Raw genomic sequence first — 18049 nt, forward strand, 5'->3', positions numbered from 1 at the left:
TGCAATTTTAGCAGGAGACTTAAATGTAAGAATTGGAAACACGAAAATTAATAATAATATAGAAATACATGGAGAACATACTCTAAACAGGAATGGTAAAAAATTGATTGACTTTGTAGTTTATAATAACCTAAAAATAATGAATTCCTTCTATAAACATAACGACATACATAAATATACTTGGGCAGCAAGAGGATGGAAATCAATATTAGATTATTTTATATTAAATGAAAAGACATCAAAATTTTCACTAGATGTTAGAGTTCACAGAGGATATGAAATAAGCAGCGACCACTTCCTTGTTAAAATAAAATTAAGATTACCACCTAAATGGCTACAAGTAACAAGAACAGAAAGAAATTTTGAAACATTTGTTTATAAAACTAGACTATTGAATGACACAAATGTACAATGGCTATATGAACAAAGAATTAACCAATATCTAGATACAATAAAACAAAATGAAGAAATAGAAATATAATGGCTTAACTTATATCAACAGTGAACTTAATATAAAAATGATACTAAATGCAGCAGCAAATGAAAGCTTAAGAAAGACCAAAAAAATTCAATAAAAGGAAAAATAACTGAAGATCTGGGATGATACAATCAAAGAAATAACCAAAAAGAAAAAAGAAGCCTATCACAAATGGTTAAGCAGTAAAAGATTAGAAGATGAAATAGAATATAAAAGAATAAGAGCCATAGCTAAAAGAGAAGTCAAAAAAGACATAGAGAATCATGGAACAAATTTGTTTCTAATTTAGAACATGATTTATATAAAATAAGACCCAATGTATTTAAGATTTTGAAACACTTAAATGCAGATACCAAAGAAAACATAAAATTAAACACCGAATTGAAATTAGAAGAATTTCTAAATTACTACACAGAATTGTGGATAGAAATATTTTAAAAAAGAAAACTGGCAAACAATTAATGAAAATGAAAAGGAAATAACTAAAGAAGAATTAGAAATCGCCTGAAAGAAACAAGAAACGGAAAAAAATCACCTGGAGAAGATAAGCTAGGTTCAGAACTATATAAATACGCAGGAACAAGATTCAAAGAAAGACTCTTATTATTTTTAAATAAAATTTATTCAACTGATATCCCCCCAATAGAATGGAAAAAAGGAATTGTGATTCCTATCTTAAAAAAAGGTAATAGAGATGACCCTAAAAACTATAGAGGTATCATATACTAAATTCCTGTTACAAAATATATAGCAGAATCTTAAATAGCAAACTAATGAAATATTCATAAAACTTTATTTTAGAAGTACAGAATGGATTTAGAAAAGGACAATCATGTATAGACCTGGCCTTTTGCCTAAAATTAATAATAGAAAAAAGAAGAGAATACAATTTAGAAACACATATTGCATTTATTGACAGTGAGAAAGCATTTGACAAAGTTAAAAGAAACATATTATTTAACATATTAAAAGAAAGACAAATACCAAATAATATCCTAAAAGCTATCACAAGTATTTATGAAAATAATCAAATACAAATAAGATTAAATCACGAGCTATCATAAGAGAGAGATAAACCAAGGGATCGGTCAGGGATGTCCCCTCTCAGCAACTCTTTTTAATATTTACTTAAATGAAAATATTAAAATGGAATAAAAATTTACATCAAGGAATTAAACTTTCTCCTGCAGTGAACTTAAAGACTCTCCTTTTTGCCGATGACCAAATAATAAATACAAATTCTGAAGATAACTTACAGAAAGCTATTTTAGATCTAAATGAGATAGCCAAAGATTATGATATGATAATATCAACAGAAAAATCAAAAACTATGGCCTTTAAAGGACAAGATCCAGCAAGAACTAAAATAGTAAGAGATAACAAGATCTTTGAACAGGTGAATTCATTTAACTACCTAGGATGTATGATCACATATGAAAATGAAAAAGATATAAACGTAAATATTGCAAAATACTGTATTTAAAAATAACAGATGGGATGCTTAAGGGTCAAAGCTGTATAACTGAGAGGAGACCTCCACTAAAGGAATGCGGAGAACCGACCAGGGCTTCTGACCTAATGTCCAATCCTCACCTTATCATGGTGCACCCTGTTGGGTATCTACTTTGATACTGAACGAACGAGGATGGGCTGGCAATTTGGGATTTAGCCGACCAAATTGTATTCTTATTGGTTAAACCAAAATAAAAAATGATGGTACAACATGACAAAATTTCATGCCGGCTGGGGCGTCGCCCGGTTAAACAAGGCCCCCGTTGTTTTCGCCAGGGAACCAGGGCGAACAGCGAAAAGTCAGCTACTGGAACAAATCTGAAAACAAACCCTAACTCAACATCACCAGAGTTAAAGATCGGTACTATCAACGTAAGAAGCCTGAATGGCAAAGAAATGGAGCTAGCTGAGGAATTAGATAAGTACCAGATCGACATAATAGGGGTGACTGAAACAAAAAAGACCAAAACTGGTGAGATCTTTCTGAGCAATAAATACAAAATGTTATATTCAGGCAATAACAATCAAGGAAAAGAAGGAGTACCCATAGTATTCAACACAAAATACGAGGCTAATCTTCTTGAATGGCAGTCAGTCTCAAGTAGAGTAATGTGGGCAAATATGAGAATGGGGAACTGGACAATGAGACTTATTTGTGGCTATGGTCCCACAGAAGGTTTTACTAAGGTAGAAGTGGAGGAATTTTTTGAGGCTTTAGAAAAAGCAACTGACACAATGAAAAAGGAAAAGTTGGTCCTTGTTGGGGATCTAAATAGTAGAGTAGGAAATGATTGTGAGACATACAAAAATATTTTGGGAAAATTTGGAGAAAAGAGCAAAGCTAATAATAATAGCAAATATCTGTTGGATTTCTGCTCAGGACATGGACTGGTTATTACTAACACCATGTTCCAACATAAAAATGTGCACAAATTCACATGGAGAGAAGAGGCTACGAATAAGAAAAGTCTCATTGACTATGTTATTGTTGATAGTGATGTTTTCACCACAGTGCAGGACACCAGAGTGTACAGAGGATTTGAAATTGGAAGTGATCACTATCTAGTCTTGCGCAAGATAAAATTGAATTTCATATTGAAAAGAATAACATGTAAGAAAGTTTTGAAGCGAATAAAAGTTGAGCAGCTCTCAGATGTGAACTGTAGACTAAAATACACAAAGATTATTGAAGAAAAAATGAAAGAGTTTGAGAACAGGAATCAAACCTTGGAGATTCAGTGGCAAACTCTGAAGAAAACATTGATTGATTCTGCCAGAGAGGCATGCGGTGAGGTTGTCTGTAAGGATAAAAAAATCAGAACTCCCTCGTGGACACAGGAAGTTAAAGAGGCAGTGAAGGAAAAGAAGAAAGCATATCAAATGTTCCTGTCAAATAAGTCAGCTTGTGCTCTTAGAGAATATAGAGACAAATGCAAGATTGCTAAACACTGTGTAAAACTAGCTAAACAAAAGTCATGGGAGAACTTTGGCAAGAATATAGAAAATAAATATCAAGAAGGTGGCAAAATATTCTGGAGGTTGTTGAAGAAGCTTAGGAATGGAGGAAAGTGTGCTGTAAAAGGAGTTAGAGATGACAAAGGTGACATGAAAACGGGAGAAAAAGATATCCTTGAAGTATGGAGTAATTACTTTGAAAAACTGCTAAATGAAACAAACAGTGATGACAGCACAGTGGTAAAAAACACTGACCAGGCATGCAGTCAGGAATACATATCCATACTTAAAGTAGAAAAAGCCATCAAAGGCTTGAAATGTGGAAAGGCAGCAGGAGTAGATGATATTCGACCAGAAATGCTGAAGTATGGTGGTGTGAGAGTCTTACAGTGGCTGCACTGCATAGTTCAGAAGACCCGGATAGAGAGCCGAATTCCCGATGATTGGAGTAGAGCTCTCATAGTACCCATATATAAAAAGGGAAATAAAACTGAATGTGAGAATTACAGAGGTATTTCCCTACTGAGTGTTCCTGGCAAGATCTATGCAAGTATACTTGAGAAACAGTTGAGAAGAATTGTGGAAGAAAAGCTGGGTGAAGAACAAGCTGGATTCAGGCCAAATAGAGGCTGTCAGGATCAGATCTTCGCTTTATGACAAATAGTCGAGAAAGCATGGGAATATAACAAAGATCTGTATTTAAGTTTTGTCGATTTGGAAAAGGCATATGACAAGGTGCCAAGAGAGAAGCTATTCAATACACTGCAGTTATATGGTGTCAATGGGACATTATATAAAGCAATACTTAGTCTTTATTTGAGTTGTAAGTCAGCAGTTAGAATTGAAGGAAGTACAGGAAGATGGTTTAATGTTAAATCTGGTGTGAGACAAGAATGTACATTATCCCCTCTGTTATTCATTATCTATATGGATCACATTATGATGGAAAGTGGTATTAAACATGATATCAAAATTGGAGATGTTAATGTCAGCTCTTTGCTTTATGCGGATGATGTTATACTTCTAAATAAATCTGCTACAAGTCTGCAAGATTCTCTTACTAAATTGAATAGCTGTTGTAATAGATATGGTATGAAGGTCAGCAATAAAAAGACAAAGACAATGAAAATAGGCAGAATCACTGAAAATGTCAACTGTGTTGTGAATGGACAACCTGTGGAACAAGTAAAACATTTCAGCTATTTAGGCATGATTTTTACTGAAGATGGTAAATTAAATATAGAAATAGACAACAGAATCAGCAAAGCTGGTATGGTGGGAAGTCAATTGAATAAATTCATATGGAATAAGAGAGAAATTAGTCGGAACACTAAATTAGTGTTCCGACTAATTTCAAGACAGTGTTCAAACCAGTTTTAACTTATGGATCTGAGAGCTGGGTGAGAAGTAAAACACTTGACCAAAGACTAGCGACCACAGATATGAGAGTCCTGAGAAAGATTATAGGCATGAACAGATGGCATCAATGGCAATATCATATTAAAAACGAGGATATTAGGAAAGAACTTGACATTGTCAGCATCCAGGAATGCATTAGCAGAGCTAATCTCAGGTGGTATGGTCACTTAAACAGAATGGGCGAGGAAAGATTAGCAAAACGAGTGTTCTCTGCCAGGTTGGCAGGAAAACGACCCAGAGGAAGACCAAGATATAGGTGGATTGATACGGTCCAAAGTGCCTTAGACGATAGAAATATAAGATCTGATAATGTTGGAGTCTTGACAAGTAACAGACTGATTTGGAGGAAAATTGTAGATAGGAAATGAATAATGATGTAAATTTTTCATGTAGTACTATCATATCCTGTACACCCCTTGAGGGTACATAGCAGGAATTTGATAATGATGATGATGAAAAATAACAGGTGTAATTAACTCTATATTTAAACCAAACCTAGTTGAAAAACAAACCAGACTAAAAGTATACAATACATTAGCCCTACCAGTCTTAATGTATGGAAGCAAAATCTGGACAATAAAAAAAAGATTAATAACAGCAGAAATTAAGTTTATGAGAAAATTTGCAAAGTATACCTTATTTGATCACAAAAGAAATGAAGAAATTATGAAAGCATTAAACCAAGAACCAGTAATAGAAAAAATTAAAAAATATAAACATAAATGGATGGAAGACGTTCAAAGAATGAAAACAGAAAGATTACCAAAAGAAGCCTTAAAGTACAAGCCATTAGGAAAAAGAAAACCAGGACATCCTCTTAAACGATTCAACGATGACTTCTAAGGCCGGAACAAGATTTAGGCCATGCTAGGCCTAAATCCTTGATACGCATGATGATGATAAATACTGTGAAAATGAGATACATAATGTCCAACATCTAAGCCTTTCCACAAGATTAAATAATAAACAAATTCCACTGATAATACACTCTGAAGGTACATTTTTAGAATGAAATCGTCATCATCAAATTCCTGACATGTACCCACAGGTGGGTTTATAGAATATTACGATAGTACTACATGAGAAAGTTACACCATTACCAACTTCCTATCTACGATTTTTCTTCAAATTAATCTGCTATCTGTCAAGACTACAACATTATCATATCTTATATTTCTGGCTTCAGACTTCCAAGGTACTTTTTATTGCATCAATCCAACCTAGATTTTTATTGCATCAATCCAACAGGTGTTCTTTTCCTGTCACTCTGGCAAAGAACACCTGTTTTGCTAACCTTGCCTGTTCCTTTCTGTTTAAGTGACCATACCACCTGAGATTAGCAATGCTAACACATTCCTGAGTGCTAACAATGTCAAGTTCTTTCCTAATATTCTCATTTTTAATATGATACTGCCATTGATGCCATCCGTTCACTCTCCTAATCTTTCTCAGAACTCTCATATCAGTGGTCTCTATAGTCTTCAAAGTGTTTTATTTCTAACCTAGCTCTCAGATCCATAAGTTATAATTGGTTTGAACACTGTTTCGTATACTGTTAGTTTTTGTGTTTTGACTAATTTCTCTCTTATTCCATATAAATTTATTCCAACACTATTCCCACCCCTACACCCTTGTCTCACATTTGATTTAACATCGAACCATCTTCCTGTACCTCCTTTAATTAATTCTAACCACTGACTTCAAATATAGACTAAGTATTGCTTGATATAATGTTCCATTTATGCCATATAACTGTAGTGTTTTAAAAATAATATATATAATAAAAATAACACACACACACACACACACACACACACACATATATAATAAATTTATAAGCATGATTCAAAGGTCAACACACACAAATTTAAAAATTCATTGAGCATAATTACATTTCATGCTCAATCATGATCTCATATTAATTTTTATTTTATTTTTTTGATCAAAAGAAATATAAAAACAAAATAAAAACAAAAATAAAATAAAAACATTATTGAAACAAGTGTTTGATATAACCCTCCTTAGCAATGTACTGGGAATTCTGGTTTCCCTGATTGACTATAACAATCAGAAAAAGTTGTTGCAATTTTGTTTCAAAGATATCTTATGGTTTTTACATAAATCAATAAATGCCCCTCTGTAGATCAAACTTCATAAGTCAGGCACACAAATGGAGTTATTCTGGATGATCTGGGATTCTGAAAAAACATACCACTATTACTAAAAATAGGCAGCAAAAGAAAATGCTTTTATTACAAAAGCTTTTTCATTATGTATATATTCTTGTATACATAACTGCAAACATCTGCTAATGGTAGTTTCAGTTAAAGATTGTTAAACCTGGATAACATTTATCACACAGAACAGATCCATGCTCTTACAGCCATGTTTCAGTTTCATAACATTGTTTGAGCATAAAAAATCTTTCCTGAGAGTTGCCTTATCAGAAAAGCAATTTTATGTACAAGAAATTTTAATCAGCTGAATGGATAAAAAAAAAAATATATATATATATATAATCTGTTAAGAGCATTTATCACTTTACAGCCTGGAAATTTCTAGAATAAAGTAGTTTTGCAGTATTCTTCCAATTGTTGCAATCAAATATATATATATTTCAGTTTACTTGCTCTTTAATCTACCTGGTATTAAGAGTGACATGTCAAATGCAGCTAATGATCTCATTTTTCACCCAATTCAACAGATGAATCCTGTTGTGAATTTATTTTTTTATATTACATGTTATGATGATTCATATCATATGGATCATGAAACTAATACCAAACTATAATGTTGGTAGAACTCAATGAAAATTTTAATAGCAAAAAAGGTAAGACTGGATGAATGAAGAGATTAAGCATGTGCAATCTGAAAAAAACACTTAATAGCAGCAGCACACGAGGGAGAGTAATAATCAGTTACATGAAGAGTACAAAGAGCGTACCAGGAAGGCGACTTGTTTAATAAGGACAGAAAAAGGGAACTATGAGTAGAAATTAGCCAATCAGGCTAAGAAAAATCCTGGAGAGTTCTTTTGATATGTGGGTATGTAGCAATCTGCTTGCCATGTATAGCCATTACAAGGAGCTTGAATGTAGAAGAAATGGTGGAGGAAGGTATAATAATAAATGAGCAGGAGAAATAAAATAACTTCATGCTAAATAAGGCAGTATGACTTGACAACATATCACCATGTGCCATAAAGTAATGCTCCAGTGAGTCAATGGTACCCTTGGCATATCTATTTAACAAGAGTCTAGCCCTAAAGGAGCGGAAAGAGCGTAAAATTGTACCACTTCATAAAGGGAGTGATAAAAATGAAGCTACAAATTATAGTCCTATTATGTCTATGATTGTGGTTACAGTGTTGGAGAGGGCTAGGATTCAGAATGGAGTTGATAATAACAATATTCTTTGCAGATAGTCAACATGAGTTTATTAAAGGGAGATCATGTTTTAGCAATCTGCTTATGTACCAAAATGATAAATTTATCAGACAAAGGGAAATGCATATATAGTGGTATATTTGGATTTTCCAAAGACTTTGATAGACTGTCACATGAAATCTTGTAACTAAACTGGAAAGGAGAAGCTTGGATAACAGGTTGGCAAGTAGGATAAGTGATTGGCTGTCAGATGGGTATTAGATATGCAGCTGTTTGCAGATGATGCTGAATAGACTGTGAGTGGGCGAGTAATCTATCAGTTTAATGTTGCAAAATCATAAAATTTGTAGGGAAGGATGGGATGGGATGGGATGGGATGGGATGCAGAGCATACAATTATGAGGAAATTTTGAAGAAGGTGGAAGAGATGAAAGATCTGGGAGTGGTGGTGGTGGACAGAGACTTGAAGTTTAGTGGTCACCTTGCTAAAATTGTGAGGACACTGCAACAGATTATAACAATGCTGATGAGGAGGAGGATCTTAATACAAAAAGGTTATGGCTTCTACTATAAGATCATGATCAGATCACATATAGACTACTTTGTGCAGATCTGGTTGCCTGAGTTTCAAGGGCATGAGGATATTTTAGAGTGGGTGTCCAGAGAAGATTCATTAAGGCAGTATCAGATCTCTGAAGTGTGGGATATGAAGACAAACTGAGAAAATGCAATATGTGGAGCATCTTGAGTATGAGAAGAAGAGCATATATGTTGGCAAGGAGTTTTTACCAGTTAATGTGGAAGAGTTTTTTTTTTCATAGAAAGGCTCCATAGCCTTTGTTGGCAAAGACAAGCTCTTTGGTCAGAAAGATCCAGGTTCAAATCCCATTTATGATGGGAGGAACCTTCATTAGGTGTTTTCAGTCAAATGGTGAGTTAGCCAGTCTCATATGGAGGTGAAAGGTTTTTACTCCTGGAAATCTGGTTTTTTTGTCCCTCAAAACAGGCAAAGTGGCCCCATGAACGAACACACACACACACACACACACACACACACACACACACACACACACACACACACAGGAATAAATACCTGTTCCTAAAGGATACAGCAGAGGAATAGCAAGCAAGCTGCATCAATTGCCTAAAATCCCTAATTCGGGCAGACTCAACCCATCTTGAACAGGAGAATGGGGGGAGAGGAAGGAAGATGGATAGAAAAAGAGGACCATTCCTGTAAGCTGTACAAGGAAGGTATAAACAAGAGGTTCTTGACATGGAGTGTGGGTGGTGGAGTGGAGTGGAATGCATTGCCTGAGCATGTAATAAGCGTAGAAACTGTGAATGGATTTTAGGAACAGTTCGATGAACTTTTTGTGTGAGAGCATGGACCTCTCGTGATGAGTTGTTTGACTCCATGGAAGTCTGATGTTAATAATAATAATGTCATATGTTAGATTGAAAATATACATATTATATTTATGAATTTGTATGTAAATATCAGCATATAACATTGTTGTTTTATTTTTACTTTCTTGAGTTAGATTTATCACGAAGATGCTAAAATTTTTTTCAACTAGATAGCTAAATGGTCTTGTGTCTGATCCATACAAACATCTGTTACAGAAAGAGCTCTTCATTAATAATGAGACTGACAATAAGATAAATAAGAAAAACAGAAGTTATCATATTTCATGTCAAACTAATTAATCATTTTTTGTTCATTTTCTACTGGATAATATAAAAAGCTTGATTATAAATGAAATCATTTGATTAAGCTTGAATATAATTAATGTATAATATGTACTGAAGTAACAAAATACAGATGCTAAACAGCTACAAAATTTTATACCTCTTTGGAAATTCCACCCTCAGCAATGTTGGTAGTAATTCTTCTTTTATTCTCCATGTTGGAGCAAAAGCTTTTGCTGCAGAAGCAACCTGTTCAATACAGAAATCTTTTATCAGATGTTAATAAAATAAAAAAATTAATGTGATACAATACAAAAACAAAGAAATAGCAACATAAGGTAATAAACAACAAGATATTGCACAATTAATTAACAAAGCAACCCTAATTTAACTACAAAGCTATAATTTGGAATCATTTTGACAATTCTGAGCTAGTGGTAAAGAACATTCCCTTTCCCTTGCATACTTTCCATGCAAGAGAATGGTGGTGGGGGGGGGAGTAATGATATATATATATATATATATATACCATCTTTGGCGTAAGCTATTTTTTATCAGAGAAATCCATTGAGTTGCATATGGAAGAGCATGTGATGTGACAGACATCACATATGGCAGAACTAGAGTCAGTGCAGTATCTAATCACACTCTTAATTCTTTTCATCCTAATGATGAAGATTTTATCACTTATCCAGCAATCTGGAACAAATCAGAAAACATTTTTAGATGCTATGATGAGATGGAGAAAAGAGCTGTGGAATCAACAGAAAGTGTCCTCAATCCACTCCATCTTAATAGTAACCTCAGCTATAACCTATCTGATTGTCACTCTTCAGCTATCCAACAATACTATGGCATCCAGAACACCTTCAAATGTCTGCAAGTTAATTTATAGTATATTTTTGTATTTCTCTCTTCATGTTATTTATGTACCCAATGAAATCTTCAAAGAAGATGAAACAAGTTGTGCATTCAAATAATAAATACTTTTTTCTATTTTGGTATCTCTTGGCTTCTAGTCATTAAATTTCATTAAATTATATATAAATTTCATTATATATAAAATGAAATTTAATAACTAGAAGCCAAGAGAACTATTTATTATTTGAATGCCTGACTAGTTTCATCTTCTTAGAAAACTTCATTGGGTGCATAAATAACATGAAAAGAGAAATACAAAAATATACATTACAAGAAAACAATAGCTATAAATTAACTAATCCTCATAACTACAGTACTAGGAACTGTAATTCGTTATAAATTGTCAGGAGTTTGTATGGTTTTGGTCCATGATGAAGAAATACAGTGGAGACACACACACACATATATATATATATATATATATATATATATATACTGCTCAAAACAATTAGGGAATATTTTTATTTTCTTGTGAATTACAAAGTTATAAAAATAATTTACAAATGTAACCCAATTTGTAATAAATATTGATTATTTAAACAATATCTCATCAATTACATCCTTTCCATAAGTAAGAAATATTTATTCATGTATAAAGTACTCAACAGTTATAATTATTTACAGAAATTTATAATTATCCGACAGAAACTAAAATATTCCCCTAATTGTTTTGAGCAGTGTATATGAATTCCACCGATGAAAGGCAATATACCTACAGTATATCAGTATTGGTAATATAAGTAGGATAAGGATTAGAAAATCTGAATGATAAATGCATGTAAATGCAAGAAAGATATTTAATTAACCAGATATTTCGGTCTGGTTAATTAAACATCTTTATTTATTAATTAAATTCCAGATTAGAAAATCTGGAAATTTAGAAGCCAAACACAAAATTTTTTTTAGTCACTAGAGGTCTACAATAAGTGTGGTGGTCTCATGCTAGGCAACAAAGATTTCTGCCTAAAAACATTCACAAAACATCCATACCATGCTGGGATTCAAATCTACAGCATATTATATAAAGAGCAGGTTAACTAAGAACTAGGCATGCTGATATAATGTCTGGTTTACATCATCTAATTGTAGCATTTTGAACATCTCTTCTTGGCACCTTGCATTTGTGTCTTTCTCAGATATATAAAAGGAATATTTAGATCCTTATTATATTTCCATGATTCTCAACTATGTCTTAAACTGAAAAGTTGCTCCTAACAATATATATTTGGCCTGAAAATAGCTTGTTTTTCTTTCCAATTTTTTTTAGTCTGAAGTATGTATGCATACACCTTCTAACAAAGCCATCTGAATTATGCAGGTGGAGTCACTGTAAAACCTTTTATGTCCATATTTGAGCATTTCTGGTTGAATATCACTTGCCTTTACACATTTCAGATTTTGAGAGTTTCTTCTACGTAAGTACTAACATGCCTCCTAATTGCATCCCTCTTGAACATCCCTACCGAGTGTCGCGAGTGAAGGTAGTGGTAGATTTGAGCTGTGCTAAAAAAAAAGTGCTTTAAATTCATGTACAGTGTGGCTTTTTATTGTAAATTGTGCTGCATTTCTTTTTCCAGTCTATATACAAGCTTTGGCACAAAGATCAAGTTCTGCCTTGGATTTTTCTCCAGTGGATGCACTGAAACATGTAAAAGATTTGTGGACTGTTAAAGTAAATGAAAAGAAGGAAAGCATTAATGTATGTGAAAAGTCTGTTAATAGATTAGTGATTAGAAATGGGAGCAAGGGTCAGGACCATAGTAGAAGAGCTTAGGCAAGATTAGTGAAAATGAAACATCTAGAAGATGATATTAACATCTAAAGAAGAGATCAGCTGATAAGAATGAGAAAAAGGAAGTTAGTATTAAGAAAAAAGAGTCAAAGGATGATCATATATCATTGTATAGGAACTTGATCATTAGAGGTGTGATGACTAATAAAGTCCACAAAACATGCTTTCCTGGTAGAATAATGAAACAAATAACTGATGTGTTGCAGAAAAGTAAAGAATGAGCATCAGAATTAGTCATAGTTGTAGACACAAATGACTTGGTAAAAAAAAGAATGTTGATAGAGACTTGAGGAAGTTGTTGTGGCAGGTAAGGGATAATAGTGTCGTTGGAAAAGTCATTAGTGTGTCGCCCAGATATGACAATAGTAAATTAAGAAGGAGAGCAGAGATAATGAATAATAAGATGGCTGAGTTGTGTGAAGCAAAGGGAGTTTACTTTGTAAATCTATGAAGTGAATTTGAAGGAAAGTTGAAATAGTTTAAAGCTGATGGATTGCATTTTAATGGGTTTGGTATTGGGCATTTAGAAAGGCTATTGTTTTCTGAGCAGGCACAGAATCAAAATCTTGTTTTAGCAATTTACTTGCATTTTATGATAAGGCAATGAGTGTGTTAGATAAGAGAGATCATATGCAATGATATTCCTGGACTTTGCATAAGCATTTGATAGATTACACATGATAAGATGGTGTACAAGCTGCAAAGGATAGGAATAGATAGCATATTGGTTAGATGGATTGGAGTTGGTTCCCTGAAAAATACCAGCAAGTTGTGTATGATGGAGCAGTCTCTCCAAGGAGGAGACTCTTGGCATAAAGTAATGGTCAAACCACACTTGGACTATTGTGCTCAGATTTATCACCTGGTTTTCAATGTGGAGGGTAACCAATGGCATGCCTCAGGGTTCTGTTTTTGATCTCCTGCTGTTTAACTTGTTTGTAAATGATATATCATGTGGACTGACTGGAGATCTTCAGGTGTTTGCTGATGATGCAAAGCTGGGAAGAATTATAAGTAGCATTGCTGATTCCCTTCAGGAAGTTTTGAATAGACTTTTGACTTGGACAAAGGAGTGAGACTGTAGTTTTAATATGCAAGGTGTTGCATTTTGGAGTGCAGAAATATAAGGGTCTGTACTATACTGACAGTGCTGTATTGCAGGAAGTGATGGTTGACAGTAGACTGAAGTTTACAGGGCATATTGCAAGGGTTGATAAGAAGTACTATGATACTACACCACTATGATAAGAAGTACTCTAACATATAGGGTTAAGGAAGTGGTTGTGCCACTGTATAAAGTAATGGTCAAACCACACTTGGACTATTGTGCTCAGATTTGATCATCTGGTTTTCAATGTGATGTGGAAACATTGGAGGAACCAGAGACAAGTGACTAAGATAATTTCGAGACTGGAATGCTGGCTATGGAGAGAGGATGAAGAAATGTGGATAGAAGGAAAAGAAGTGATATGATAGAGATGTTTAAGTTAGTGAGAGGATTTTTCTAGATTAAATCCAGACAGGATTACAAAAAAGGGGAGAAAATGAGTGGAGAAAAACCAGAGGCCATCCTTGGAAGTTATGTAATAGTGTGGTGAAGAGAGGTGTGAAGAGATTTTTACATGGGGAAATTGTCAGTGAATGGAACATATTACCAGAATATGTTGTTAATGCAAGGAGTGTTGAAGATTTTAAGATTCTGTATGATAAATATGTTGTCAGTTAAATGAACCTTCCATGATGAGTCTGCTGACTCCATGGAGGGTGTAATAATAATAATAATATTTTTTTTGTTGAAAGTTTTTCACTTGGTTATATTATAAATTAAAGATACCAAGAAATAATATACTTGGATAATGGATTAAACCAAGTATATAATTTCTTGGAATCTTTAATTAATAATATTTCCTATCACCATTCTATCACCTCCTGTTTAATTTAGTCCTCTTTCAAAATAATTACTCCAGACATTTAGAATATCTTTAGCTTCAGTTTCGTCACCTTATTCCTTTTCCAGTATACTCTTTCCTCCATTTCTAAGCTTTTCAATAGCCTCCAGAACATTTTATCATCTTCCTGATATTTTTCTTTTGTATTCCTACAAGTCTTCTCATGACTTTTGTTTAGTTAGTTTTATACGCTGCTTCACTATCTTACATTTTCTCTGTATGCTATCAGCTCATATGCTAACTTACTTGCTAGAATATTTCAATACACTTTCCAAGAATGCCTTGTTAACTTCCTAAGTCCACTGTTACGTCGTTGCATTTTTCTTATAAACTATACTTCTATTATTCCCTTTTATGCCAACTAAGAATGAGATCTCTAATTTATCCCTCTGGGATCGTTTCCTTTTCGAATTCTGACAAATTTGTTTAAGCTGCACCAGTCAGAGTTCTAGGACAGAAGAATTCTTGCCTCAGAGAAACCTCCCAGAGCTTTAGAGCAACCTAATCTTGTTAAAAGTTTAAAGCGTCTATAGAAATCTTAGCTTGCAGTCGTGGCCTTATTACTCTAAAATTCCCTTATGCATAGGTTCGAACTTTTATGAGTGGTAAAATTAGTCTCATGCTCAGGCTTACATAGCAAAACATGTTTATTAAGAATCTAATGAGTTTACAAATAAGTTTAACATATTAAAAGAATATCACATTATCATTACTAAATCAATTGACAAACAATAAAAGAACACTCTAATTAATGAACATACAACTCTTATCCTTAGGTTAAATAAATAAATACACACTTAGCATAAAATACAAGTTCATAATTCCTAACTTCAATTGTCAACATAGGCCTCTCCACATTAATTAGGTCTCACACAAAATCTTAAATCTTCAGACTACCAGTCCAATGGAATTAACAAATCACTAAGCACATTAATAACTGAAAAGTTCTCTAAATAACTGTCCATCTTCCCTTCCAACTAAATTCTCGTTCACTCTTTTCCTCTAAAGCAAATTGTTAACTGAATAAGAAATTTCTGTACGTTACCACCGCCACTTGAGGTTGCCGTGTCCCTTTCATCTGTCCTTTGATACCTTTTGCTTCAGCAAGTCACATCCACGTGGAGGTCATGTTGCTCGTCACATATAGCCATTTTCTGCATTCTGCTGGGCAAACGCTCATCTTGCTGGTCACTGTTGTTAGCCTGACCGCTTTCCAGAGGGATCCTTCTGCTGTCTCATCCCGGTAAAACCTTTACCGATCTCGTGTACAGCTCGTCCAATACTAGTCAGTCAGCAATGGGGAAAGGCCTACCATCGGTCATCGTAGAGCTTCCTTCCACTGGTCAGCATCGTAACTCCGAACGAGAATGGGAACAAAAAAAAAAAAAAAAAAAAAAAAAAAAAAAAAAAAAAAAAAAAAAACGGGGTTGAAACCCGCATGAACCCGCATTTATTCTCCTTTGTCGCACCCTCTTTTGGTTACAGAAATTTCTCATGCCGCCTTCCTATTCACCCTCACGTTATCACATCACAATTCTTCTCCTTAAAGAGCGCTCTTTTCATAGAACCGAGTTTGATTTGCTTTCCACGAATGCTTTCGCCTCGGGCGTTATGCTATCGTAGGTAACTCGCACGTAACCTTTGGACCTTTGTTAGCATTTTGCACAGAGTATATTTTAATCACTAATGCTTTTAAATAACAAATTTTCTATTTAGACAGACAAAATTCTCCTCCTCATTACTTCCTTTAAGGTAAATCAAATATGTTCTCTTTTTACAATTTGTTTTCTTCACTAATAGTACAAGTATTTCTTGGTCAGTATTGTATTCTTGTTAAATCTTGAATGAATGATCGTTTTGATGAAAAGGTCCTCATTCAAGATCTAACACCACTATGGAGTTCTAATATTTCTGTCTTGCATACAACATTACCATATGCCTTTGTGTTTTCAAATTCTTTAATTTTGTTTCTTGAATATGATTTATATATTTCAGTCTACAGTTTATTTCTGAAAGCTGTTCAATTCTTTTGCATTTTTATTCTTTTTTTTTTTCAAAACTTTTGTATATTTTTCTTTTCAATATGAAATTCATTTTTATCTTGCTCAAAACTTAATGGTGACCACTTCCTATATTCTTATGTCCTGAACTAGCATGAATATACCATAGTCAATGTGGCTTTTCTTATTTCTTGTGTCTTCTCTCCATGTGACTTTCTCAATGTTTTTATTGGAAGATGGCAGTCATAATGATTGGTCTATGTGCTGAACAGATATTCAAGGTGGTAGTTATCAACACTAGTTTTGCTTTTTTTTTCTCTCTCTCTCTCTCTCTCTTTCCTACTCTGCTCTTGAGCAAGGATCAGATATCTCATTTATGTCAGTTGCATCCTCTAATGTCATGAAAAATTCCTCAATTTCTTCCTTAGTAAAACTTTCTGTGGGACCACAAGCATAAGTCACTGTCCCATTCCTCATTTTGATGTATGCCTACATCACTCTACTTGATAGTGCCTGCCATTAGGATTATTTTGAGGTTTAGTGTTGAATATTATAGTTATACCTTCCTTCCTTTCTCCGGTCATTACACTTGGTGGGAAAATTTTGAAAGGGATAGGGGAGATGATGCAAGTAAAAGGAAGAATGTTTGTGGCGGAATAATTTTGATGAATGCAGACGGAAGGGAGGAAACTGAATCAGGCAAAACAGTAGAATTATAAAGTGAACACTTTGCAAGAGTATATCATCCAGGTAGGACACACTGTAGTAATAAGAGATGTAAAGGCTTACATGGAAACTGAGGTAAACGAAGTGGAGGTGCATAGCATATTATAGAACCTTGATGTGAATACAGCTATGGGATTAGATGGTATACAAGCTCAAGTTTTAGGAGAAGGTGTTAGGGAATTGGCAGTGCCTTTGACCATGTTTAACCAAGTCTCAGCTCTGGGTTAGTCCCTAAGGGATGGAAAGAGGGGAATAAATAATTCCATGCATAAAGGAGGTACTCCAAGACTCCCGTAGCAAATTACTGGCCAATCAGTATATCAGGAGTCATAGTCCAGGTACTAGAGAAGTTGGTCAAGAGCAAAATACAGGAATAAACAGACAAAAATGGAATACTATATGGGGGAGGGGAGGATATGGTTTTGTGAAGGGTAAGTCATGTCTCTCAATAACGTGCTCATGTTTTATAATACAGTGACAATTAGATTGGATAAAAGTAATGATACTGCTGGACTTTGCAAATGCTTTTGACAGGATACTGCATGGAATTCTAATAAATAAACTGCAGCACATGGGGATAGATATAAAGTTGGTAAAGTGGATAACAGGGTCAGTACTATTGACAGGGTGTAACATAGAGGCAGCCAGCTCATGGCATGACTTAATAAGAGCACTTGTTCAGCCACATTGCAGTAGGCACCGTCGCTAGGCTAACAATT

The 18049-nt window shown here is 34.1% G+C and overlaps 1 protein-coding gene across 1 annotated transcript in view; it reads right to left on the reverse strand.

Annotated features, from left to right (window-relative positions):
• ArgRS-m (arginyl-tRNA synthetase, mitochondrial) overlaps positions 1-18049 on the reverse strand; it is a 156374-nt gene that overhangs the window by 135274 nt on the left and 3051 nt on the right. Inside the window, exon 2 of the mRNA XM_090409394.1 lies at positions 10103-10191. Within this exon, the coding sequence (XP_090265520.1) occupies positions 10103-10191 (89 nt within the window). The remainder of the gene's footprint in view (positions 1-10102; positions 10192-18049) is intronic.

This window comes from Typopeltis vanoorti, chromosome 19 (genome assembly GCF_054136105.1).
Source record: "Typopeltis vanoorti isolate ZY-2024b chromosome 19, IOZ_Tvanoo_1.0, whole genome shotgun sequence".
In the NCBI taxonomy this organism is placed as follows: domain Eukaryota; kingdom Metazoa; phylum Arthropoda; class Arachnida; order Uropygi; family Thelyphonidae; genus Typopeltis; species Typopeltis vanoorti.